We start from the raw sequence: 24,535 nt of genomic DNA on the forward strand, positions 1-24,535 counted from the left end.
GAAGATACCTGTACGTATGAGTGTGTAGGATGGGAGAGGTGGGGGTAGACGTAGGTTTTGAAAAAATAAATGGAGCTTTCACTTACTTTTATAATTATAATTAAAATAAGGTATAAGTGTCGATAGATATAAGTATTAGTGGAAGGATAAAAAGTGAACATGAAATTATCAACCCCCTTCTAATAAACTTAAAAATACTTATTTATACTTTAATAATGTAATTATACTTCTAAATACACATTTATACTTCTAAAAACGTATTATAAAAAATAAACCATATAAATAGGCAAAAAATCTGTATATTAAGAAATACCATTTAAAAATAACATATATACAATGTTTAATTAAACATTTTTTCGTGTATAAATATGTTTTTTCGTATTAATAGGTATAACATGAAAAAAACATACTTGAGATAAAAACGTAAAAGATTTGTAAACTTAAGTGTTATTTTGCGAATTTTATTTCATGGTAACATAGAAACTTGTCAACATAGGTTAAGGGGAAAAAGTAGGGAAAAACTTGCAAAGTTTCTGTTGCACCCAAAAGTGTTAGGGTATAACCGTATTTTTTTGACAAACGTAAATGCTTTTGTGTCAACATCCCAATAATGTATTATGACCGAGGTTCTAATTGGTGTGAGGCGTGACATGACGACAAAGTTAAACCTCAAACTATATAAACCATTATATTTTTCAAGACGTTACTTAAGACGACAACTTTGTATATATATAAAAGAAAAAAAATCACATAATTATAGATTTATATAAAATATATCAAGTTTTTACTTTAGAAGAGTTATAACACCTAATAACAACAAAACTCAATATTTTCATGCCCAATGTGGAAAAAAAAGAAAAAAAAACATGCATTGAAAAAAAATTCATGCCTTAGCGCGCCTTGATCCGCGTTGGCAGGCCCCACGCCTAACATCGCCGCCGCAAAGGTCTTCGAGACGTTTTACTCACGCTTTGCACAATGGAACGCCTTTGCACACCTTTTAGAACCATGATTATGACAATCTGCTATGCATCTCAATCGCATATAATACTAAACGAAATCCCACAACATCGATCAATAAGCCATCGCTCTCTTTTTTCGATTGAACAGTAAGAGCATTAAATTCGATATTTGACCAATGGGATGTTCGAATCCCGAACAACGAATGGAACATAAGCGGAGAACCATGCAGCGGAACAGCGCTCGGACCAGATTTCGACAAGGACAACGGCGTTGCACAAATCGAATGTAATTGTACCTTCGATAGCAACACCACTTGCCATATTACAAAATTGTAAGTCTTTCATCAACTTGAATCACTTTTCTGATTTAAGTTTATAAAAAAAAAGCAACCCCACTTGACCACTTGTATGCAGTGTCATTTGCACATGTAATTTCAAAGTACCCTATAAGGACTTTTTACATGTTTCTCTCTTCTGCAAATGCTTTTCCTTGAGATTTCTCATCTTCTTGTTTCCAGGAAAGTCAGTAAACTTAGCAGGAAAGGGATTATTCCTGATGAACTTACTGCTCTAACTTATCTTACTCATCTGTACGCATTTCTCTTTAAACTTTCAATAATTTTTTTTTTCAAATTTTTTTTTTCAGAATTATTAATAGTATCTTTCACTCGTGCAGGAAAATTGATCAGAATAACTTCACTGGTACCTTGCCTACATTCCTTGGAAATTTTTCTGCAATGGTGGTCTTGTAAGTGTAGCATGTTTATTTATGTAATATGATTACATTACCCTTTTTCTCTTAATAGTTTTTATTTATTTTTATTTTTATTTTGTCTGAACAGGTCACTTTCCCACAATCAATTCTCTGGTACAATACCCAAGGAGATTGGAAATCTTAAAGAACTAGATTTGCTGTGAGTGCCATTTAATATTGTACGCAAATTTAATGCAAGTTTTCTTAGTCAATATGTAATGCATTTATAATTCTTTTATTGTTTTCTAATACATTATAATTTTATTATAGGGCAATTAGTTCCAATAATTTTTCAGGCACTCTTCCCCCTGAACTTGGAAACCTAGTCAAAATGCAAAACCTGTACGTTTTTATTACAATATTTAAATTATACATAACATGACACAATATATATATATATATATATATATATATATATATATATATATATATATATCTGAATGGAAACTAAATCATGCAATTTTAATTTTCAAAAAATTTGCAGTTATATGGACAGTTGTGGTTGTGGTGGTGAGATTCCCTCCACATTTGCCAACCTCCGAGAATTGCGTCACATGTATTATTTATTTTTCTCTCCATTCATTAATCTCTTTACAGAATGTCATCGATTATTTACCTATCATAGCAAATGTACTTGCATTTTGCTATCAATATGGTCATTGTACTTTTTATATTAGAACTGTATGTATGATGTTAATATGAGTAAAGAATTATGACTACATTGCTATTATGTGTAAAGAAAATGTAACTACATATTGCTATTGTTGGTAAAAAAATATAAGTGTGTTGTTATTACGGGTAAAAAATAAAATATGTTGCCTATATATATTGGTAAAAAGAGTAAAGTATCTTGTTATTTCCTCCAAGTTGCCCTTTTTTTTTAGTTATTTGTTGGTTTTTCAGGTGGGCATCAGATAGCCCGTTTTCTGGAAAGATACCTGATTTTATAGGAAACTGGACAAAATTATTGAGACTGTGAGTAAGAATGGTTATATTTATATCACACAATTTTAAGCTACAAAAGTATCATTTACTTATTTGCATTTTTTTTTTCGATAATTTAGGAGACTTCAAGGGAATAATTTTGAAGGTCCTATACCAGCTTCTTTTTCAAAATTGACCTCGTTGACCTCTTTGTGAGTTGCAGTTTTTTTCTCTCCATCTTCATGATTCATTTAAAATACATGAATTATAATGAATCATATAGATATAACAATAATGTGAAATAAATGAATCATCACAATTCAATCATTCTTCCGTGAATCAGATAAACATAAAAGAATTTATTTCATCCTCATTGTCCAATGAATAATGCCTTATATTCACGATTCACTAACGCTCCTACTCCATAGTCTAATTTAACAACAGAAAGAAAGGAAGTGGGAAAATTATAAAAAGATCATTGCTCCTGAGTTTATTTATTGGAAAAAAGAGGAGAGAAAGGAAATGAAGATCATACTAATTAATCTTCCCTACAAACTATCCTCCCAAATTGGGAAGAACCGAAGAGAAAGGAAAAGAACTTGGGAGCAAAACGTAAAAATAAACAAATCATGATTCATTTAAAATAAAGGAATAATAAACGATTGATTTTAAATCATTACCGAATATTGGGTTTGTATATGGAAATATATCATGATGGTTTCTCACTTCACACCAAAATTTTAATCTCATTTGTCTATATAAATTGAATTACTTTTATACATGAAATTTTACAGGCGAATAAGTGATTTGCAGAATTTTAGTTCATCTCTTGACTTTATCACCAACTTGAGGAATCTAACTAACTTGTAAGAAGCTTGGATTTATTTGAGATGCAATGATATCTGCATATATTATTTCCTATAACTTATAAATTTATTTCAAATTACTAACATTTTTTTTAATGTTTCAACCAGAATTATAAGAAATGCATTAGTTTCCGGTCGTATTCCAACAGACATTAATCAACTGCACAACCTAGTTACATTGTAAGTTTTTATGCAAAACTCCAAGAGGCGTTTAATTTGGCTCCACATAATGTTTTGGAATGAATGGAATCTATCAAATGAATTGTAATCTACCACGTCTTTGTTTGGCATGAAATGGAATGAAATTCGATAATAATATATATATATTTTTTTGAATTTCAGTTTTAGTAATACTTTTTTATTTATTCAAAAAATATATAATGAAGGTAACAAGAAAGGAATAACAGAATTGAATTCCTTCCATATCTACGCCTAGTAACAGTGAAATCCTTCAAATATGAAGTTTGAAGCCATCTAACGGAATTAAATTCCATCCATTTGCTATCCAAATGTACACCTGATGGAATGGAGTCTAGAATTCCAATTCCTTTAGATTACTTGGAACCAAATACACTCTAATAAATAAGTTTACATAGTTCTATTTAAGGCAGGAGATAATTACAGTTCATGTTTTTTTGGTAGGGATTTAAGTTTCAACAATTTAAGTGGTCCACTTCCACAAACATTAATGAATTTGACTTCCCTCATTTCCTTGTAAGTTATCTTTAATGAATATAACTGTTAATTATTATTATTATTATTATTATTATTATTATTATTATTATTGTCTTATTGTGTTTGATATGGTCAGGTTTCTTGGAAATAATAGCTTGTCTGGTTCTCTTCTTCCTGAAAAAAGTGTGAAACTTCAGAATATGTAAGTTGATTAGTGATTACGGCTATTTCAACATGTTTACCATTTCAATTGATTTACATTTTCATTTTCTCGAATTAATAAAATTTATATTTCAGAGATTTGTCTTACAATGAACTTTCTGGATCTTTTCCTCTGTGGGTGATTCCGTCATTTGGATCGGTTAAGCCGCAATTGTACGTTTACTTCTTTGTTTTAATCTCACTTTTCTTCATTTTCGAAAATGACTTTTTATATTTTATTTTATTTTATAATCCTATCAATTAATTATATATTGAAGTTTTTGCTTGTTATTTCAGGAATTTGGTGGCTAATAACTTTAAGTTTGACAGCACAAACATAAGGTAACCATTTAAATTCTCACTCTATAGTTGGCATAATTAATGTTGGAAGATGTCATATATAGCTAACTGTAAAGATTAACTTTCTTTTCATGGAACCAAAATAAACGGAGGTATAATTCCATGGTCTTGTAAGATTACTTGGGTTGGAACTTGCTTCAATCACAAGCAAAAAGAAACAAGTATGCAACAGGTAGAAGGAAAAATGTAATGATGAAAGAATTGAAACAAAACAATTACTTGGTGAAAAGGAATAAACTGATAAATAAGTATCCTAATTGAAGTCTAAAGATATGCAGGAGATAAAAAAACTTAAACATGGCTACTTTCCTAAAATGTCCTTTATTTAAACTAGACAAAGCGAACTCCTAAAATAAAGAAACTGATTAATCCAACAATCACCTCTTAATCGGTTTGATCATACCACTCGTTCACAACAATGTTTGTAACATTTAACATGACTTTTATCCCGGACAAGTTCATTACCATCTCAACTCCTCTCGGACCCCCAACCTCTTCCCCGGCCACATCCAAAGTCATCCCGTGTTGAACCTCCATTACCACAATGCTTACAAACATGTGATTTTTCCTCACTAGCCAACATCAACCCACCTTGAGTGTCCTCAACTTTCTTGATTCCTCTTATACGGTCCTCATATGCCTTTAATCTACCAACGACTTCATCGAATAACATCGAATCCAACTCGAAACATTGCTCTATTGAAGCCATGATTTGAAGAAACGACTTAGGCATCGAATCAAGTAAGCTTTTCACCAAATCAATTTCTTTAAGCTCGTAACCAAGACTCCTTGCTTTTGAGGCTAAACCGAATAATTTCGTCACAAAATCATCGACCGTTTCACCCTCCTTCATGCGCAAACCTTCAACCTCACTCTTTAAGATTGCAAGCCGAGCCGTTCTCACCCGATCCACTCTCAAATATCCTAATTGAACTCTAGAGCTATGCAGGATATAAAAAACTTAAATATAGTTACTTTCCTAAAATGCCCTTTATTTAAACTAGACAAAACAAACTCCTAAAATAAGGAAACCGATTAATCCAAAAAGTCTTCTCCTTAGTCATATAGGGTTTATATAAAAAGAGATACTAACAATCTCGTTAATGAAGGGATTAGATTACAATAAATATGGTAAGTATACTAAACAATATATTAAAAAAATATTCCATTAACAGTCCCCCACAGTTTGAGCAAGATGAGGACGTACAGTCAAACCAGATCTACAATCACGAAATAGTTGGCATGTAAGAGATTTGTTGAAGATGTAAGCATACAGATAGACCGAAGGAATGTGTAAAACCCGAACATGACCCAAAACAATTTTTTCCCATACAGCTGAGACGTTGTCACACTATACTAGAGTAGCACGTCTTAAATGGTATAGAGCTCGAGTAGCAGGTTGCACAACCAACATGTTTCAACAACTACATTCACTACCCCTCGATATACGGCCTTGGCGCTTGAGCGAGAAAGAGTTTGTTGGAGTTTTACAGACCATGAGGTTATGACGTCACCCAAAAATATGTAGTAACCAAAAGTGGATTATCGTTTGTTAGGAAATATTCCCCGGTCTTCGTTAGTATAGAAAATAAGTTGTGTAGGTGCCAATAGTAGAGGTTGAGAACGTGATCAAAGGTACACTTAAGGTATTGTATGATGCGTTTTACACCGCTAAAGTGTGAAATGCGTGGAGAATACATAGACAAGCATATTTGTTGAACTTTGTATGCTATGTTTTGCATTGAAAAAGTACGATATTACAGTGCGTTTGCCAAGTTGCGATAAAGGGATGGGTCAGGTTTGCTAATGGAAGCACTTAGCTTCAAAGCAATGCCAACCAATATAACTGTCGGTTTGCAAAGTTCTAGGGAAACTCTTGTGACGATCTCTTCGAAATACTTACGTTGGGTTAGGAACATGCTTTTAGGTGAATGAGTTACCAAGATGCCAAAAAAATAGTAATAAGAAAGTTGTCCTAAATCAGTCGTTTTAAATTTGGATTTTCGTGTGCTGGTGATTTCTATCTTTAACTTTATTGATGAGGTCGTAAGAACAATGGCATCAACATAAAAAATGAGGCGTGCTATTTGTAAACCATGCCTGAAGATAAATAGTAAGGCATCACTCGTACTGCATGTGAAACCGATCTTTAGTAGGTTTTGAGAAACTGTTGATACCATGCTTGTAGGGCTTGTGTGAAGCTATAGAGTGATTTTCATAGTTTGTAGACACAACTAGGATATACGAGGTTAAAGAATCCCAATGGTTGGTGCATACATACGGTTTCCTTGAGGCTACCATGTAGAAATGCATTTTTTATGTCAAGTTGGTGAATTGGTCAGTTTCAGACCATAGCCAATCTTATAGTTCGTATAGTGGCGGATTGGACCACCTGGCTGAAAGTTTCATTACAATCTACTCCAACATATTACAATCTTCCATTCACCATTTTTTCTTTGTATCGTTTAAGAATGTCATCAATATGAAACATGTGCCAAAATAACCACAATGTGCCTAATGATATCAATGTCGGTGGGATTAGGAACCAACTCCTGTTTAAGCAGTTCATGTTTAGGCAATGCATTATATTCTATAGTGATGACATTCTTCCACTTTTGATCATATATGGTAAATTTATGATTGGCAGAGAAATGAGAGATGGTTTAGTATAAGGAGTAAAAAAGTAGTTAGGTTTGTGGATACCACTTTAGATCTTTTTTGCATAGGGTGAGATGCAGACGAAGGTAAAAGAGATGAGGGTGGATATTGGTTGTTATTTTGGTTTTGATGGGGATCGAGTGTGGAAGAGGATAAGATAGGTTGGGCTGATGACAAAGGAGGCTGGTGAGTGTGGAGAGAGGGATATTGGGCTATAACGACGAAGTGGGTTGGCTGTGGTGGGCCGGTTCTTGAGGTCTGTCAACAGTGGGGTGAGGATCGGTTGTTGTTTTAGACATTTTTGGAAAGTAAGTGAGGATAGTAGATGGTTCGGAGTAGTTAAGGAAGTTGTAAGACATAGTACGGTACTTAGAAATGTTGGAGAAAGGAATAGTGTTTTTGTGAAAGGTGAATGGATAAAGGTTATAGAAGTGTTATTCAAGATAATGTAGAAAAGATAGCCACAAAATTGGGAGGATACATGAAAATTATGCTAGGAATAAAGTTTGGTGAAAGCTTATGAGATTTGGTGGATGATATGTTTGGATAACATAAGCAATAAAAAGTTCGAAGGTGAGAGTATGTTGGGTGTCGATTGTAGAGTATATAGGTGGGTGTATTGTTGTCTATGGTGGTGGAAGGTATGATATTGATAATATATGTAGAGAAGGTGAGAGCAAAATTCAAAAAACTTGGAGAAAGAGAGCATGGAGAAGATTTGTTTGATCATGTTATTTATGGTGCGGCATAGGGTGAAAGTGGGTTCGAACACGAAAAACTCAGAAACCAGAATTCAAGGATGAGTAGATCCGAGAACTGGTTTGGTTCCGGGTATCATACCGGGTAAAGTGGGCATAGAACCAGTTGGAACCCAGATTTGGTACTTTTAACAAGTTTCGAGTTTTAGACCAATGGACATGGAAAACCCAAAATTTTGTTGTTTGAACTTTTGAATTGGCTTGCATGGTTGTTTGTATCATATGTGAAATAACTTGGGGCTGCTTGGTGTATTTTACGTCGTCATTAAACCAATAAACATGTTACACAGTACATATGTCATTGTATCACAACCATTTGCTTACACCGATAGATAATAGTTATAGTACATATATAATATTGTTAAACAGTACATGTTTCTAGCAACTATTTACTCATTTATTTTGATCGTTTATGTAATAAACAGATAATGAAAAAAAGTTAAGTCATCTTTTATGATCATGATATGCAATACTTGTTCGAGTAAGATCCACGAGTTTAATGTATCACTCCACACAATTTTATAGCTAAGAAAACGTTTTCTCATAACATACTGAAATGACAAAAACATGAATCAACGACAATCAATGATAACAATTTTGGTCCCATATTTACTTTAAAGAAACTTATGTTTTTCTCAAAACCAAAATTCAAGTCAAAAAAACATTAACCATATGATCAAATACCAACTAAACGAATATCATTTTACAAACCAATAACAATCTTAAAAAAAAACTAATACTATCTACCTACTCATTATTTTTTATGGGCGTTTTTCCATTTCCATTTTCATTTCCATTTCAGTTACGTATCGAGTCTGCCAACTCTAGTATACATAGGAAATAAAATTAATGTAAAAGTGAATGTATAACCAATGCTTTGTTATTAAATAATAATACGAATTTGTTACCTAGAGATGTCATCATCTTTAAATATGTATTCTATGTTGTCCGTATCTATAATTGGCTTCCTTGATTTTCTTATCTAATCTTAAGTGCAAACCAAAGTCTCTACTATAGGTGCAACCGGTAATGATCAAGTAAGCGACCGCTTGTACTAAAAGCCGGCTCGGATGCCATAGTAGAGATTTGAATGCCCAAAACATATAATACCATAAATATAAAAAATGTTAAATTAGGGATATCATTAAAATAATTTTAAAAAGAAACTTTTTAAGATGTCTTCAAGTTGCTAATAAACACATTTACTTTTTACAACGAAAACCAACATTTTTTTTATATGTTTACCTATCTTTTCAATTTTCAATTTTAGATTTTTGGCCCAAATTGTAAATTTTATTATGAATTTGGTTAGAACAATAAATTTTATTAAGAAATAATACAAATTTAGTTTAATTTACAAATTTATTTTTCTACAATATTTTTTGAAAATTTTTACCACCCTTTTTAAGATTTTTTTTCTTATTTTTTCCTTACTTTCTTTTTTCATACAGCTTTTATTTATTTATTTATTTTAAATAATCATTTCTAAAGCTTTTTTTACAACATTTTAAAATTGTTTCATACAATTTTAAACTTTTTTGATACTTTTTTATAACATTTGAAACTACTTTCATTAAAGATAAGTTGTATGAAAATATAAAAAAATGTTTAAAAAAAATGTTAAACAAGTTTAAAACATTATATTAAAAAGTTATAAAAATATTTATAAACTTTTAGTTAAAACATATACAAAAGATGTAATTTTTCTAATTTTTTTTCTTAATTTTCTTAATATTTCCATATAACTTTTTTGATAATTTTCATACAACCCTTCCTTTCTATTTTGTTTACGATATTTTTTAAAATGTTAAATAGATTTTTGTAACTTTTTATATTTTTTTATAACATTTAAAATACTTTCAACGAGATCAAACTCTCTCTTTCTCTCTCTCTCATCAACTTGGTAGGATGTTGTAAATAAGCGAAAGCGAATAAACCGACCGTACCGAATAAGACTTGTTTTAATTAGTTGGCTTATTCGATTTTCAGTTATACCAAATCCACTAACCATATTCAGTTTGGTTTATGATCTCTATTTGCACCATTCGGTTGAACCGAATAAACTGCTAAGATTTTAACATTTTTTTAATTTTTTCTATCTATAGTATTCATATCCCATAAAATATGTTTCTAATTATTCATATTACGATTAATGCCTTTATATTATTCAATCTGGTAGTTTTAGTATATCTATTTAGAAATAGAAGTTCGACGTTTCCTCATCCACATTACATAATTTTGTCTTATATTTTAGTAGTAACAATTGTTACTTCTTCAAATATACATTCATTAGTTTTATTAATCATAACTTATCACTCGTGACATTAACATTTACCAAAATTATCTGATGACCAAATAATACAAAGAAGGATAAATTGTTCAAAATCAACTGTGTTTTTATAAAAAATTGATTTTGATATGGTGTTATTTTCTATTACAATTTAGTCACTAAGTTTTTTAATTTTTGCAATGTAAGTATTTAATCGGTCAACACAGTTACCAGCGGTGTGACATGTTGAAATGTCTGTGTTTGGTGATGTGGGTGACATAACCCTATTTGGTTATGTGACATGATAACATGTCAAAAAACGTATTGTACATTACAATTGCATATTTAATGAAGAATATGGTTATAAATATCAATATTATGTATTTTTTACATAAAGTTACGATTTAAATGTAAACAACTTATATTTATACAAAAATGTCGTTTTTAAATGTAAAAAAAATATATTTACACGGTTTCCAATATAAAAAATTATTTATATGGTTTCAAATGCAAAATAATCAACATTGATCGAAGTTGATATAGGGATGTCAACGGGGGCAAACGGGGCGGAGAGTGCATCTCCCGCCCCCGCCCCCGCCCCTGAAATGTTCAACATTCCTACTCCCACCCCCACCCCCGAATCCCTTTATTACCCCCGCCCCCGCCCCCGCCCCGTTCCCCTGCCCCCGCTTGATTTTCGGCTGCCATTTTTTGGGCTAAAAGAAGTTATTATTTAGGCTAAAAGAAACTATTTTTTAGGTAACAAATAATTATTTATAGTAGAATTTTACATGTTAAAAATAAAAAAGTTATGGCATCTTAAAAATTTTATACTAACAATTTAAAAACATGTTTTTTGATGAATTTTGGAAGCTCAAAATCATGATATTTTTTATGATATTTATATAATTAATATATGTAAATATATGTGTAATTTATTAACGGGATCCACCCCCGCCCCCGCCCCCGATTTTTTTTAAAAATTTCCCCCAAACGGGACGGGGTCCCACGAGACTTTTTGACATCCCTAAGTTGATAAAACATAATGTTTGATTTGGAACAAAAAAATAAAGTGTCAAAATTGAAAAATAAAATAAAAACCTAGTGTTATAATTGAAAAAAAAGTGAAAACTTAAAATCTTTTGTGCCATTTTTTTTTTACAATTTTGAAACATCATCATATCACGCGAATGCCACATTGCCAAATAGTGCCATATCTATATGTCACGTCATTCGAGACTGACACGTTAGTAGACAACTGCGTTAACCGGTTAAGTGGTTAACATTGTAAAAATTTAAAACTCAATGACTAATTGTAATAAAAAGTAACGCTATCAAAATTAATTTTTAATAAAAACATAATGATTTTTGTACAATTTACCCTATAAATAATACTAAGTTTAACACTTATATCTATGTTTCTTACAAAGTATAGACTTGAAATGGTGATTTTAGTTATCTGGATTTAACCCCAAAGCAAACTAAATTCATCGAACTTTATTTGGTTCGGTTTCTGTTAATATTTTAGAAGCAAAAAAATCAATCAAGAGGAACCCAACAATAGTGTTTCTTTATGTTTTGTTTCCTTTTACAGTATCTTCCCAGGATTAGTTTGTCTTCAACGAGACTTTCCTTGCAATAGGAACACAACAACACCTTGTAAGTTGCTCATTGTTTCTTTTCACTAATCACAACTAAGACATTCTTATCTTGACTACTTTCTTACCAACTTATTTTATTAAAGTTATTGCTTGTGTTATACAAAACATCATTAGAAAGATAAGCAACCGTAACTTTCTGTTCACATTATTTCAATGATTTTTAATGGTATTTGTCGACACAAACAAATAGTTAGTTACCACTTGATGTTATTGTTTAGTAACACCAATATTTTGTAAAATTAAATAGGCAGTCGTTACCAATTTTGTGACGTAACCCATTTTATCGGTGAACCTGCTACTAATTAATAATCTTTATTTCTTGCTAAAGATTTCAGCTTTGCAATCAATTGTGGAGGTTCAGATGTCAAGTCCATGAATGGCATACAATTCGATGCTGAAAATGCTACATCACTTGGTCCCGCTTCCCATTTTATACAAGAAGAAAAATGGGCTGTGAGCAATGGGGGTATTGTTATTGATAGGATTAACAATGACCCTTCATTCATAGCATCCACAACAATCCAAGTCAACAACACAAAATACCCTGAGCTTTTCAGAACTTCAAGAAAGTCTCCAGGGTCCCTTAGATACTATGGTTTAGGGCTTCAAAATGGTCCTTATACTATAACCTTATTCTTTGCTGAAACTGTCTTCAATTTAAGCACGAGCGTCTGGAAGGGTCATCCCAGGCGTCTCTTTGATATTTACATCCAGGTTAGTACCACAGTGCTAAAAAACATTTTTTTAAATATAAAAAGTTTAAAAAACAGAAATACCTCCAAAAAGACCACGTTTTTTATGCGTCAGTTAAATGGGTTAATCACAATATGCCAAAATGGGAGGGATCAATACACAGCGACCAAATTTTGAATACATAGAACAAAATAACTACTAATTTTGCTAAATAAACTTTGCAAAACTACTTCTTTTTTCCTTCTGAAATGCTATTTTTTGGTTTTTAGGAATTGTTACGTGATGTGGTTTTACAAAAAAAAAAAAAAAAAAAAAAATCACCATTTCATTAAAAAGGACTTGTTTCTGCTAGATTTTATTGTTAATGTATATATATATATATATATATATATATATATATATATATATATATATATATATATATATATATATATATATATATATATATATATGTTGGAATCTCCTCTCCACAATGACTGCTCTTTTGGATAGACAATCTTAGACTCCGCATATATCTCATATTTATAAGCATGGTTAATGAAAGAAACACAAAAAACAAGAAACGAGACACATTGTTCTTTTCAATATGGCTTAAAATCTAGTTTCACCTTCTAACTCTATTTATAAATTGAAGTAAGAAAGTCTCTCACATATTTTGATTTCATAAAGTAATATAGCTTTTAATAATGAAACAAGTGGCCTTAAATCTTAATAGGGTAGCATTTGCATGTGTGTTTTGGTTGAATCATTTGCTTCAAATCTTGTGAATATTTGTGAATTACCATTGCCAAAATGCGAAGGAGACATTTGGTTTGCAAAATGTAATTTTAGAAGGAATGAAATTTGGTTTCAAACAAACTGAGATGTGAAGGGATTGCAATATATCATGAGTTTGGTTTTCAGGAAATACAATGGAGCTCAACCATAAACATTGACGGATTTTTAAATATTCACTTGCCAAACACAATTAAAATTTTCTATTAAGTCAAATGGACCGAATCTTAGTTATCATCATACAATGAGTGACAAACGGGTAACAAGTTGCGCCGCTAAGCTTTTTTATATGGTAATGACAATTCTTTTGAAGACCACATCCATAGATCTAGGGGATATAACATTGCTATGCATGATCCATTGTACTCTATTAAGAAGCTCCACTGCATCCGACACGAGGAAACCAAACTTATCAAATGCAAATGGTATGAACACGTGTTGATTTTTTCATACACGAGTTCTTATGTTTGGTGACTTTGCCTGTAGCGGCTTTTAAAGCAGCCTGTCCTGCCGTGAAACCCCCAGCCCTCAAGCCCACAGAAGGGGATACCCCTGTAAGATCCACACATGCATGTTTCCCTCTAACCTACCAAAAAATCAAAACGTCAGCCGGTCTAAGAGTTGACATTCCTTTTGCTGGGTCAGTCAAGAAATTCATAGGTGCCACTTTCTTGGCGAAGATCCCGACACACTTAATTATCAAACAAAACATCTCTAACCATATCGTGCCTGTATTTGAACCTCGGAAGTTCTTTACAGTGAACTGCATGCTCTCCAAAAGAGTCCAAACATGCCTTGCGACACACCAGACATATCTCGTCAGCTGGAAATAGTGTGATCATGAGTCGATATTTGAGGATAGTACGATACTCCACAAGAGACATATGTTGGCCAAGTCCATCTATAAGGGTAGGTAGAAGAAAATCTTGAGCATATGGTGCACGTAAGCACTGGAAAACTGCTTTCTGCCGAACTATCATGTCGAGATGCACTTCCATATCTTGGACAATTTTACGAAAAATGACACTCGCCAGTGTATTATGGGATTTAGGAGGGCGGTGTCTTTAGTAGTAAAAGGGCTAAGGTCAATATCTGGAAGCTTGTTACGAAGAGAAGCCACAACACAATCATAATCAGAATCCATACCATATATGATGCTATCCCGTAAGATGTGGTCTTGCAATACCCAAGACTGGGCCCTTGAGGCAACAAAAGCATATGAGGTTGCCTCTATTGCCGAGTATAAATCCAAACCACCAAACCTAATGGGTAGGGTAGCAATTCGCCACTGTATGTCGCCAAAGAAAGGGCTACCACAAACTACAATGTCCTCAATTGTCCCACACAACCCATTGTCAAAGAAAAACGCCGCTTCCTACATGTGAACGAGTTGTCACGTCCTCAGCCCAAATTTTTTTAACGCTATTATATTCGAATATATATAACGAGTGTATCCAACACAATTAAATTGCGTCCAAATAGCAACTAAACACAAGATGGAATGGAATCACAAGTTCCAATTCCTTTCGATTCCCTAAGAATCCACAAACCCAAGCACATCCTAATTTTCTTCTTTCCTGTTCTCTCCAGGGAAATCGCCGACAAAAGGACTTTGATATATCAAAGGAGGCAGGTGGTGCTGGAATAGCTCTAGAAAAGAATTTTGATGTTACAGTGATACAAAATCATATTGAAATCCATCTTTTTTGGGCTGGAAAGGGGACTTGCTGTATACCTGAAGAGGGAGATTATGGTCCTTTAATTTCTGCAATCAGAGTTACTCCTGGTAAAAATCATGGAATGATACATATTCTTTTCTTTCATTTCGATTCTAATGATATCTGATTTTTTTTTTAAAATTAGGTTTCAAAGTGAAGGGTAATTCAAATAATACTGGAATGATAATTGGTATCATAGCTGGGGTGGGATCTGTCTGCCTTATTATCTTAGTTTTTTGTTTATACTTGAAAAGAAGAAGGTCGGAACATGGAGAAGAAGAAGGTAACCATTATATTGATTATTACTTAAAAGCAATTGAAGAGGGAATGAAATCGATGATCAACCATGAAAATGAAAATCCTGTTTGGTTGTCATAAAGGAATGGAACAGAGCATTCCTGACGGAATGTGATTCCTTCTCGTGGTTGACTTCCATTCTGTATAGGCAGGGTGCTTTCTTTATTTATTAGTGAAATGAAATGTTATATATTATAACTATAAATTTTATTTATTTATATAATCTTCGATAACAATGATATACTTTTTGTTTTCAAAAACTTCAGTTAAATTATTTTTTTTCTTTTGTTATTTTCTAATAATAACTATAAATATCTTTTAATATTTCATGGTATTTAAACTTATGGTACTGATCCGTACACAACAATTTTTAACCGTACACAACAATTTGTGTTTTATATGTTTGTAACGTACAACTCTATAAATCACAAATTGTTGTGTATGACCTAAATTTATTATATACGGATCACTACCCTTAAACTTATATAAGCTTTTATTTTTGCAAAGAGATTTTTGAAGTGATAAACAATTTTTTTTTAAATATGTTTATATATTGTCTGAAATATGTTTTTAATGCAATTTATTTAGTTATATATCTTATTTGATTAAAGTTCATTTTTATGAAATAACATTTTTTTAAATTTAATTATCAATTTAATTTCATTTAGTAACATAACAAAAAACATGTTTGAACGACTCACCATGTTCCTTCAAACCAACAAGACATGATAATGAAATGTATTGATCCATTCTATTGGCTTGCTCATTCCATTCCATCGCACAAACATACCCATTCTATGCAATCATTTATATATTCTAGTCATTTTATCTTTATTTTTTTATTAAATTTTGCCAGATATTTTTGGAATGGGGCCCAAAATAAATACTTACACCTATGCGGAACTGAGAACTGCAACTGCAGATTTCAGTCGTTCAAATAAGCTTGGCGAGGGCGGTTTTGGACCTGTTTACAAGGTTTGATCCACACCATAATTTCTATTAAGTTTTGTCAATAATTGCTAGTAAATTTTTTGTTAAAAAAGATAATGAGGTTTATTATTATTATTATGTCACAGGGGATATTAAATGATGGAAATATAGTAGCTGTGAAGCAACTATCAGTAGCATCCCACCATGGAAGGAGCCAATTTATAACTGAAGTTTCAACCATTTCATCTGTCCAACACTGTAATCTTGTGAAGTTACATGGTTCTTGTATTGAAGGAGCTAGAAGACTTCTTGTTTATGAGTACCTTGAGAATAAAAGCCTTGATCAAGCACTCTTTGGTATGGAAAAATCTTTATATGCCTTTTATTATCTTTTACTGATAATATCTCACATTCTTTGAACAAAAAAAAAAAAAAAAAACAAATTATGAAAAATTACAACTGATCCCGTGTGTTAGTACATGTTCTTTTTTGATGAAATGGACTTAATATGGACACGACTGATTTCGGTAAAATATGTTGTTAAAAAGAAATAAAGTATGTTGCTGTTCTTGCAATTTCCCCTCTTTATGGCTTAGTGCATGCAAAGCGACTTAAATGAGTTAAGTTAGAGAAATGTTGGTTTATCCATTCAAATGTTTCCTTTTATGTCAAACGAAGGGTAAAATGATCATTTACTCACATCACTTTACCAATTTGGAGAAATGTAGGTTTAACCATTTGTTATTTAGCATCACTTCTAAAAAGAAGGTGTTAGCGTTGAATAACTTCAACAAACAATTTAATGATTTCACACCAAGTTATAATGCAAACAAAAAACAAGAACACAATCAATTTACATAGTTCACATGTTCAGAATGATTGACTCTATTCAACGAAGAACACACAAGAGAGAGATTTTATTATTTCTGTTGAATGCTTGTTACACTTAGGTTACAAGAATTAGCCGACGAAAATTGTTTCCTGGGCATTGCATTCAACTAGTTCATTTAGTTCAAAAAAGAAAGTCTTTTTTATGTAGAACACCGACTCCGAACAAACATCATTTATCCAAACAACACTTATGACCTGTTTTCTTTTTTCCGCATGCATATTATATGATGTATAGATAACTTATTTATGCATCCAAGAAATCCTTAATGAAAAAAGATTGCTTCTTTTTATTTTTCATTGAACGAACTATCTAAATGAGAGTGAATACCAATTTACCATCTTATGTATATATTACATTTTAAAATACTTAAATAAAAACATTTGATATAAATACCAATACAATTAGATATCAAATCTAAATCTTACCATGTTGATATCTTATAGGGAAAACCGATGTCCGCCTTGATTGGCCAACACGTTTTAATATATGTTTAGGAACAGCAAAAGGATTGGCTTATCTTCATGAAGAATCAAGGCCTAGAGTTGTGCATCGTGATGTGAAAGCAAGTAATATCTTACTTGATGCTGAATTATGCCCTAAAATATCAGATTTTGGATTAGCAAAACTATACGATGATAAAAAAACCCACATCAGTACCCGGGTCGCAGGAACTATGTGAGTTCTTTCTTAAACACATTTTAGTATTTTTATTTACTGACGCCCTAATTGTTTTTATTTCTTTATTCTACATAGTGGCTATCTTGCACCGGAGTATGCAATGCGTGGGCATTTAACATCAAAAGCTGATGTTTTTGGATTTGGAGTTGTTTGTCTTGAGATTGTTAGTGGGAGGCCGAATTATAAGGAGAAACTGGATCCCGAACAGAAATATCTTCTACAATGGGTAAGATGAAAATAAATTGTTTAGGTAGTGTTTGGTAAGATGGAATTGAGGAAGGAATGGAATCGTTCATTCGATAGGATGAAAATGAAAAAAACTTATTTGTTTTGCAAGATGGAATGGAATGGAGCAAATCCTAAGGAATGTGATTCCTTCAATTTTGTTAATTAGGAGATGTTTTTTGTTGATTTCATATGGAGTGGAATAAAAAACCTGAAATACAACCCTATTTATATATGTACTTTTTAATGGCATAATCTTTTCAATTTTTTTTCATCATCTTAATTAAATTACAATAAAGTGTTTTTTTATTATAACATTTTGTGGTTTTCATATGCTTTTATTATGTTTTACTTTTTAATATTGTAAATAAAAATTCGTTAACTATTATTAAACTAATGTACATAATAGAGTCAAATTGTATATTGTGTTTAGACTTACGAAAGTTCATTCCATTTCAAAGGAGAGGGTAATGGAAAAAAGCAAAGTTAATTAAAAGAACAAGTTAATGGAATGAGTTTTTCATATTATATATAGTTAATGTATAGTTTCAACTGTACTCCATATATTTAATTATAATTTATGCACTTTTTTCCACACAAAAAAATGAAAATAATAAAAGTTCATCAAAACCTAAATAAGAAAGAATATGATATAAATAATACTATTAGTTACATTTACAAAAACAAAATGATAATTTAATTAAAACTATAAAATATTAAAAAAAACATTGTGTCGCTAAGGTTTACATATTTTTATGGTTTACGCAAATTTTCATTCTATTCCATAGCGAAACATAAAGAAGACCCCTTGGCTAATTAGATAAATGGAAAGAAACAAATTCATCCATTCTAATGGAATTCAATTCTATCAACAAGTCCATTCCTTACATAATAACCAAATGACTTATAATGTTTCCAGGCATGGACGCTATACGAAAGAAACCAAACTCTAGACCTCGTAGACCCATCTTTGACATCATTTGATGAGCAACAAGCTATTCGTATGATAGGAATCGCCCTCATGTGTGTTCAAGCATCACCATCATTAAGACCTGCAATGTCACGTGTAATCTCAATGCTTTCAGGGGATATTATCATCAGTCCAGTCACAACAAAACCAAGTTACTTAACCGATTGGGATTTCAATGACACCACCGACACTTTTTATGATGAAGAACCAATTTCGTCTGAAACTGCAACCATAGCAACAAATACAACTACATCAATGGGTATTGAGTCGAATCCATCACCTATAATGTCGGAGCTATTGAACAATGGGAGTTGTAAGAGATGAAACACGACATAATCTTCAGATAATGGTAACTTGTACATTCATTCTACATTTTCATCAATGTTATTTTTTTTTTAATTTTTCTAATAGTAAGGATACATGTTTTTTTTTAACCTTGTAACGTATTCAAGTGTTGTAATTAGTAGAGTGAGGTGAAGAAGCAAGTATTCAATGATTATGGGAACATAGAAGATTAAAAGATCGGATGGGTAGTGTGGGTAGAGGTGAAGAAAGAAGTGATTAAAAGATCAAATCAAATCAAAATATATAATAAACATGTATTTAGTCGTTTTGTATTAATTCATAGTAAATTACTTTTCTGTTATGTTTGATTAGCATGGTTAACGAAAAAAAAGAACTAAACTAATGGTTTTTTTAAGTCAAAAATTAATGTTTTGGTTGAGTTTCGGTTTTAGTCAAAAATTGAACTGAATCGTGCTCCACCCGAAGGTTAGATTGCAATTTTAGATATTCCTTTTACATTTCTTTATATATGCCTTAAAATTCATTTTCATGTTCTAAATCCTTTAAAAATTGTAGTTATAAAATCTTATTTATGAAGGTCTTTTTTTTTTTAAATTTTATTTAATGTTTTTTATTTTAATTTTTGTTCTTTTTTAGGACATGATTTATTAAAAAAACTAGCCAAAAACCAACCAAAATATCAAGTAACAACTAATTGAAGATTTTGAACCAACCCACTCAGTTAATAGCTTTCTTAGACTTAGCATTACACCACATAAAAGAGTTAATAGCTTTCTTAGACCTAGCATTATACCACATAAAAGACCAAGTGACAAAATTATCAAAAAAACGCACCCCACTCGGCTTTGAAGAAGCAAAAAGCGAGCATTCCTGAAGCTCCACAAGTGCCACCAAGAGGAAAAGAAAACACCTTCCAAAAAAAAATTCACAACCCCCGAAAGCCGAAGAGAATTGAACCAAGCAAGCCAATCCAGATAAGCAAAAATAGGAATCACATCTAGCTTGCACCTTTGGATCCGGAAATCAACCGCTAAAGAGCAAGAAAAGAACATATGACTAGCATTTTCGATATCAACCTCACAAAAAGAACAATGCAGTGAGGGAATATCCACACCCTAACAATCTAGGCGTGTCATGCTAACACATTAACCTTAATAGACATTAACCTACACCATTCCTTAAGAGTCAGAGACAATGTGGTCAACAAAAGCTTCTCATTAATCAGAACGAGCCATAGCTACAGAAAACTCGCCATAACCAACTAACGACCAACATGACCTATAAGAAGTAGTACCAACAGCAGAAGAAAGATTTACTGAAGCAATCATATCCACAAAAACAACCCTTTGAAGGGTTTCGACTCCACCTCCAGGAACCCTATCAAAAGACTCCAACAAGGAAGCATGAACCATCTTATCATTAATAATAATTTGCTTATCGTTTTCCAAATTAAGACATCTAGGAAATTGACTTTTAAAGAGGAACCTCCTAATCAAGAATCATCCTAGAAAGAGGTTAAGGAAACATCCTTAACACTCTTATTACGATATTGTAAAAGATCGGCCCTTTTGTCACGTAAATGATAAACCACCTTTAAAATGTTAACCCAAATAGAACTTCTACCAAGAGGCAGTTGACTCCCAATATAGACATTTTCCCCGTGAATGAACTTAGCAACTCTAGCCCAATGACTATTAGAATAAGTAACATCCCCGAAAATTCGACAAATTTAAAACTTTCAAAAACAACCCTTTTACTAATAGAAGTGTTACAAAACCATTGTTTTCAAAACATTATTCAAAATCGGAGTCTCCCAAGATCCAATCAGTTGTAAAACCAAGGATGTGTACGGTCACGCCTTCTCCTTGCCACGGTCCACTGAAGTACCTGAAACCATAAACCAAAACTGTAAGCACGAAGCTTAGTGAGTTCCTTCAAAATACCACCACACAAAATATAAAATATACAAACTAGCATGCTCAAATACTCATGCCTGACCCAATTAGCCTCGGGCTGGAATACCAGACATGTCTACGATGGGCCCAGTCATCCTCCAGATGGATTACCCTCACATCATAATAGTTTGGTCCAATCAACCATCGGGTGGGAATACCAAACATGTCGGGTCCAATCAACCATCGGGTTGGAATACCCCAGGCCTATTGATTGATGCACAAAGCAGTCCAGTCTCACCACATACCATGCTATCATATTGGGTCCAATCAACCACCAGGTTGGAATACTCCAGGCCCAATCAACCATCGGTTTGGAATGTCAATGTACAACGGGTCCAATCATCCTCAGGATGGAATACCCTCGAGCCCAATCAACTATCGGGTTGGAGTGCCCCCAGTTTGTTGGCTCACACACATAGCAGTAAAACCTCAACCACTAACTAACATATAACCAGTCAACAGACAATCAAACAGATCGATCACTAAACTTAACATCATCCTATATAACAGGATACAAATCTAACAAATCACTACAACATACCAACATACGATAAACCAGGATAACAATCCAATGGGCCGGCCTTGGTGCCTTCGACCTTAAAGTACAGTGAGGAAAACTCACCTCTCGATCTGATCCATAGCTGATGAGGTCCTGACTCCGAATCTTAGCTCCAAATGTAACGACCCAAAAATCAGGGGTAAAAATTTCATTTTTCATTATAGTCAAACACAAATGCTACTTCATCCAATCATTCAAAAACATTGCTTAATTAAAAACATTTATCAGAGTTACGTCCCAAAATCACATAATGCGGAAAACACGGGTGTGTGCGCTGCGATCAAGCCGGACCCTTCCTTTTCAAACCAATGATACCTGATGTCACACCCCCAAACCAAGGATGGCGGAAACGTCCGAGGGTGGAGGACTTCATGTATAGTATCACAACAACGAGTATAATAGTGCCCAAAGTAAATACAACCATCATAAATATAATTAAAAAAGTTATACAATAGTATGTGTTTACATGTTTTCCAATCAATTACACTTATGATGACAAAAATGAAATGTTTGACGATTTAACGTCCCATCCTCAAAAGCGGTTGATTTCCTGTTTCACTGAATTCCTGAGAATACAAGTAGTTTAAAAAAGCGTCAACAATTAAGTTGGTGAGTTCATAAGAGTTTTGTTTGAGAAAGAAACCGTTTTCCTTGTAAAAGCGACAAAGTATGTTTGCAGAAAACCCAATATTTTCTTTATTATGTGTGAAATGAATGCTTCTATGTTATGCGATAATGAACCCTAGAAGGACCCATAGATTCCTTCTATAATCGCCCAACGTATATAAGTTATATAAAATTTAAGTTAAATAAACCGTTGAATATAATGGGTCTGCCCTAGGTCCACAACCAAACAAGGAACAGGAGATGAGGCGGGCCCACCAATTCTAAGTCGATTGTGACTAAATTCTTATATAACTCTATCATATACACTTAGCAATTATAGCTCAAGTCTAATAATTCTAGCTATATGTAGTTTTAATAGAAATATGTTCCAAAGAAAATCCTATATTTTCCTTATAAAAGTTATGTAGTCCTAAATCCCAAGACCGAAAATAAACAAGTATTTTTCCATACTTAAAGATATAAAAGTGATTTTAAATCGGCATAAAACCCTTTTTGATTTGAGAAAAATCCCGTAAACTTTATGTGTTATGTGTTGTCTTAAATCCTAAGGCCGAAAGTATACAGTAATTTCCATATTTAAAGTAATTCCTATGAGTTAAATCGACATAACTCACTAATTTAAAAGTAAAACCCGTAAATCTTATGATTTGTTAATACCACATGTGAGCTATTATAACCATGCTAAGACTCATACGGCCTCGTAATACGACGTTTTTCAGGCGTCGCAAGTTAAATGACACTTGTCACCTCAGACCTGCCGGTCTAGCTGTTGCATGCAGCTCAGGTGCGGGCTTGTCAGACCCAATATAGATCTATACACAACTATCACGCTCTCCCTACAAGAGACTCTGGTTACAATTTACATGACTTTTGACTTTGTTACTATGAAGGTAACACGAAGCGAATGTCTCACAAATTTATTCATTAACAGATTTACGTGAACTGAACTGAAAACCTTTGGTAAATGAGTTTGAAATGTAAATGATACATAAACTATACCTATTATAGTTTATCCAAAACGTTTGTAATGTAAAAGAACCCCTTTTATGAAAATACATTGGTGCTATGAGTACATAAACTATTACTATTATTTAATATATGAAAAACCCATTTGTTTTGAGAGTAAAACCTTTCTCATGTAGTAAAAATCCATAAACTATGCTTATTATAGCTTATTATATGTGTTCGAAATGAATGAAAAATCCTTATCATAAATGACTAAATTTTCAGTTTATGATGATAAACTAACAAGAATATACATTCAATATTTAGAACTTATTGTTATACACTTTGCTCAACATAATACAAAGTGTTATGAAAGTTATAAGCTGTTAACTAGTGTTTAACCTTTCTGCACTGTCTTAGAAAAATCATATAAAAATCATACAAAGTTGAAAACTAAATCCGTAAATTCTGAGAGTTCATAAAATGTGTCTAGTTTATTTATAATTTTTATTATGATTTTTGGAAGTCTTTAACTTGTGTTAAAGTGTTCATATTCACAGACTGGTCCGAATTCGTTTCTGAAATGATAGACAGTTTTGTAAAAATCACCATAAATCGTATGGAGATGTGCAAGTAGTCATTTTAAAGGTATGAACCTGAGCGATTTTCATATTAAACAGTTTTGAAAGATATTGAGTTTAAGATAGTCAAAACAGTCCATGAATAAGACTCAACTTTTCTGATGAAAGCTGTTGTTTGAGTTTAGTTAAGTTTTTGGTGTTTTAACTTGTATTCCCCCCCTTAAAACTTAAGAAAAGCATGAAAAGATAGGGGTATGAACTCACCTTGAGTGATTCCTTGAAGGATGAAAGGTTGAA

The 24,535-nt window shown here is 32.4% G+C and overlaps 1 protein-coding gene across 1 annotated transcript in view; it reads left to right on the forward strand.

Moving 5' to 3' along the window:
- The window catches only part of LOC145119461 (putative LRR receptor-like serine/threonine-protein kinase At1g56140), a 23,819-nt gene extending 3,908 nt beyond the window's left edge, over positions 1–19,911 (forward strand). Inside the window, exons 2-24 of the mRNA XM_079055126.1 lie at positions 1,111–1,294; positions 1,481–1,552; positions 1,639–1,710; positions 1,805–1,876; positions 1,987–2,058; positions 2,201–2,272; positions 2,620–2,691; positions 2,781–2,852; positions 3,435–3,506; positions 3,615–3,686; positions 4,149–4,220; positions 4,318–4,383; positions 4,479–4,556; positions 4,680–4,724; positions 12,022–12,086; positions 12,417–12,802; positions 15,146–15,341; positions 15,419–15,556; positions 16,427–16,545; positions 16,647–16,857; positions 17,836–18,067; positions 18,146–18,296; positions 19,215–19,911. Coding sequence (XP_078911252.1) covers positions 1,111–1,294; positions 1,481–1,552; positions 1,639–1,710; positions 1,805–1,876; positions 1,987–2,058; positions 2,201–2,272; positions 2,620–2,691; positions 2,781–2,852; positions 3,435–3,506; positions 3,615–3,686; positions 4,149–4,220; positions 4,318–4,383; positions 4,479–4,556; positions 4,680–4,724; positions 12,022–12,086; positions 12,417–12,802; positions 15,146–15,341; positions 15,419–15,556; positions 16,427–16,545; positions 16,647–16,857; positions 17,836–18,067; positions 18,146–18,296; positions 19,215–19,589 — 2,966 coding nt within the window. The 3' untranslated portion in view covers positions 19,590–19,911. The remainder of the gene's footprint in view (positions 1–1,110; positions 1,295–1,480; positions 1,553–1,638; positions 1,711–1,804; positions 1,877–1,986; positions 2,059–2,200; positions 2,273–2,619; positions 2,692–2,780; positions 2,853–3,434; positions 3,507–3,614; positions 3,687–4,148; positions 4,221–4,317; positions 4,384–4,478; positions 4,557–4,679; positions 4,725–12,021; positions 12,087–12,416; positions 12,803–15,145; positions 15,342–15,418; positions 15,557–16,426; positions 16,546–16,646; positions 16,858–17,835; positions 18,068–18,145; positions 18,297–19,214) is intronic.
- Positions 19,912–24,535: the final 4,624 nt, after the last annotated feature.

The sequence above is a fragment of the Lactuca virosa genome, chromosome 6 (genome assembly GCF_052849685.1).
Source record: "Lactuca virosa cultivar CGN04683 chromosome 6, Lactuca_virosa_CGN04683_v6, whole genome shotgun sequence".
In the NCBI taxonomy this organism is placed as follows: Eukaryota; Viridiplantae; Streptophyta; class Magnoliopsida; order Asterales; family Asteraceae; genus Lactuca; species Lactuca virosa.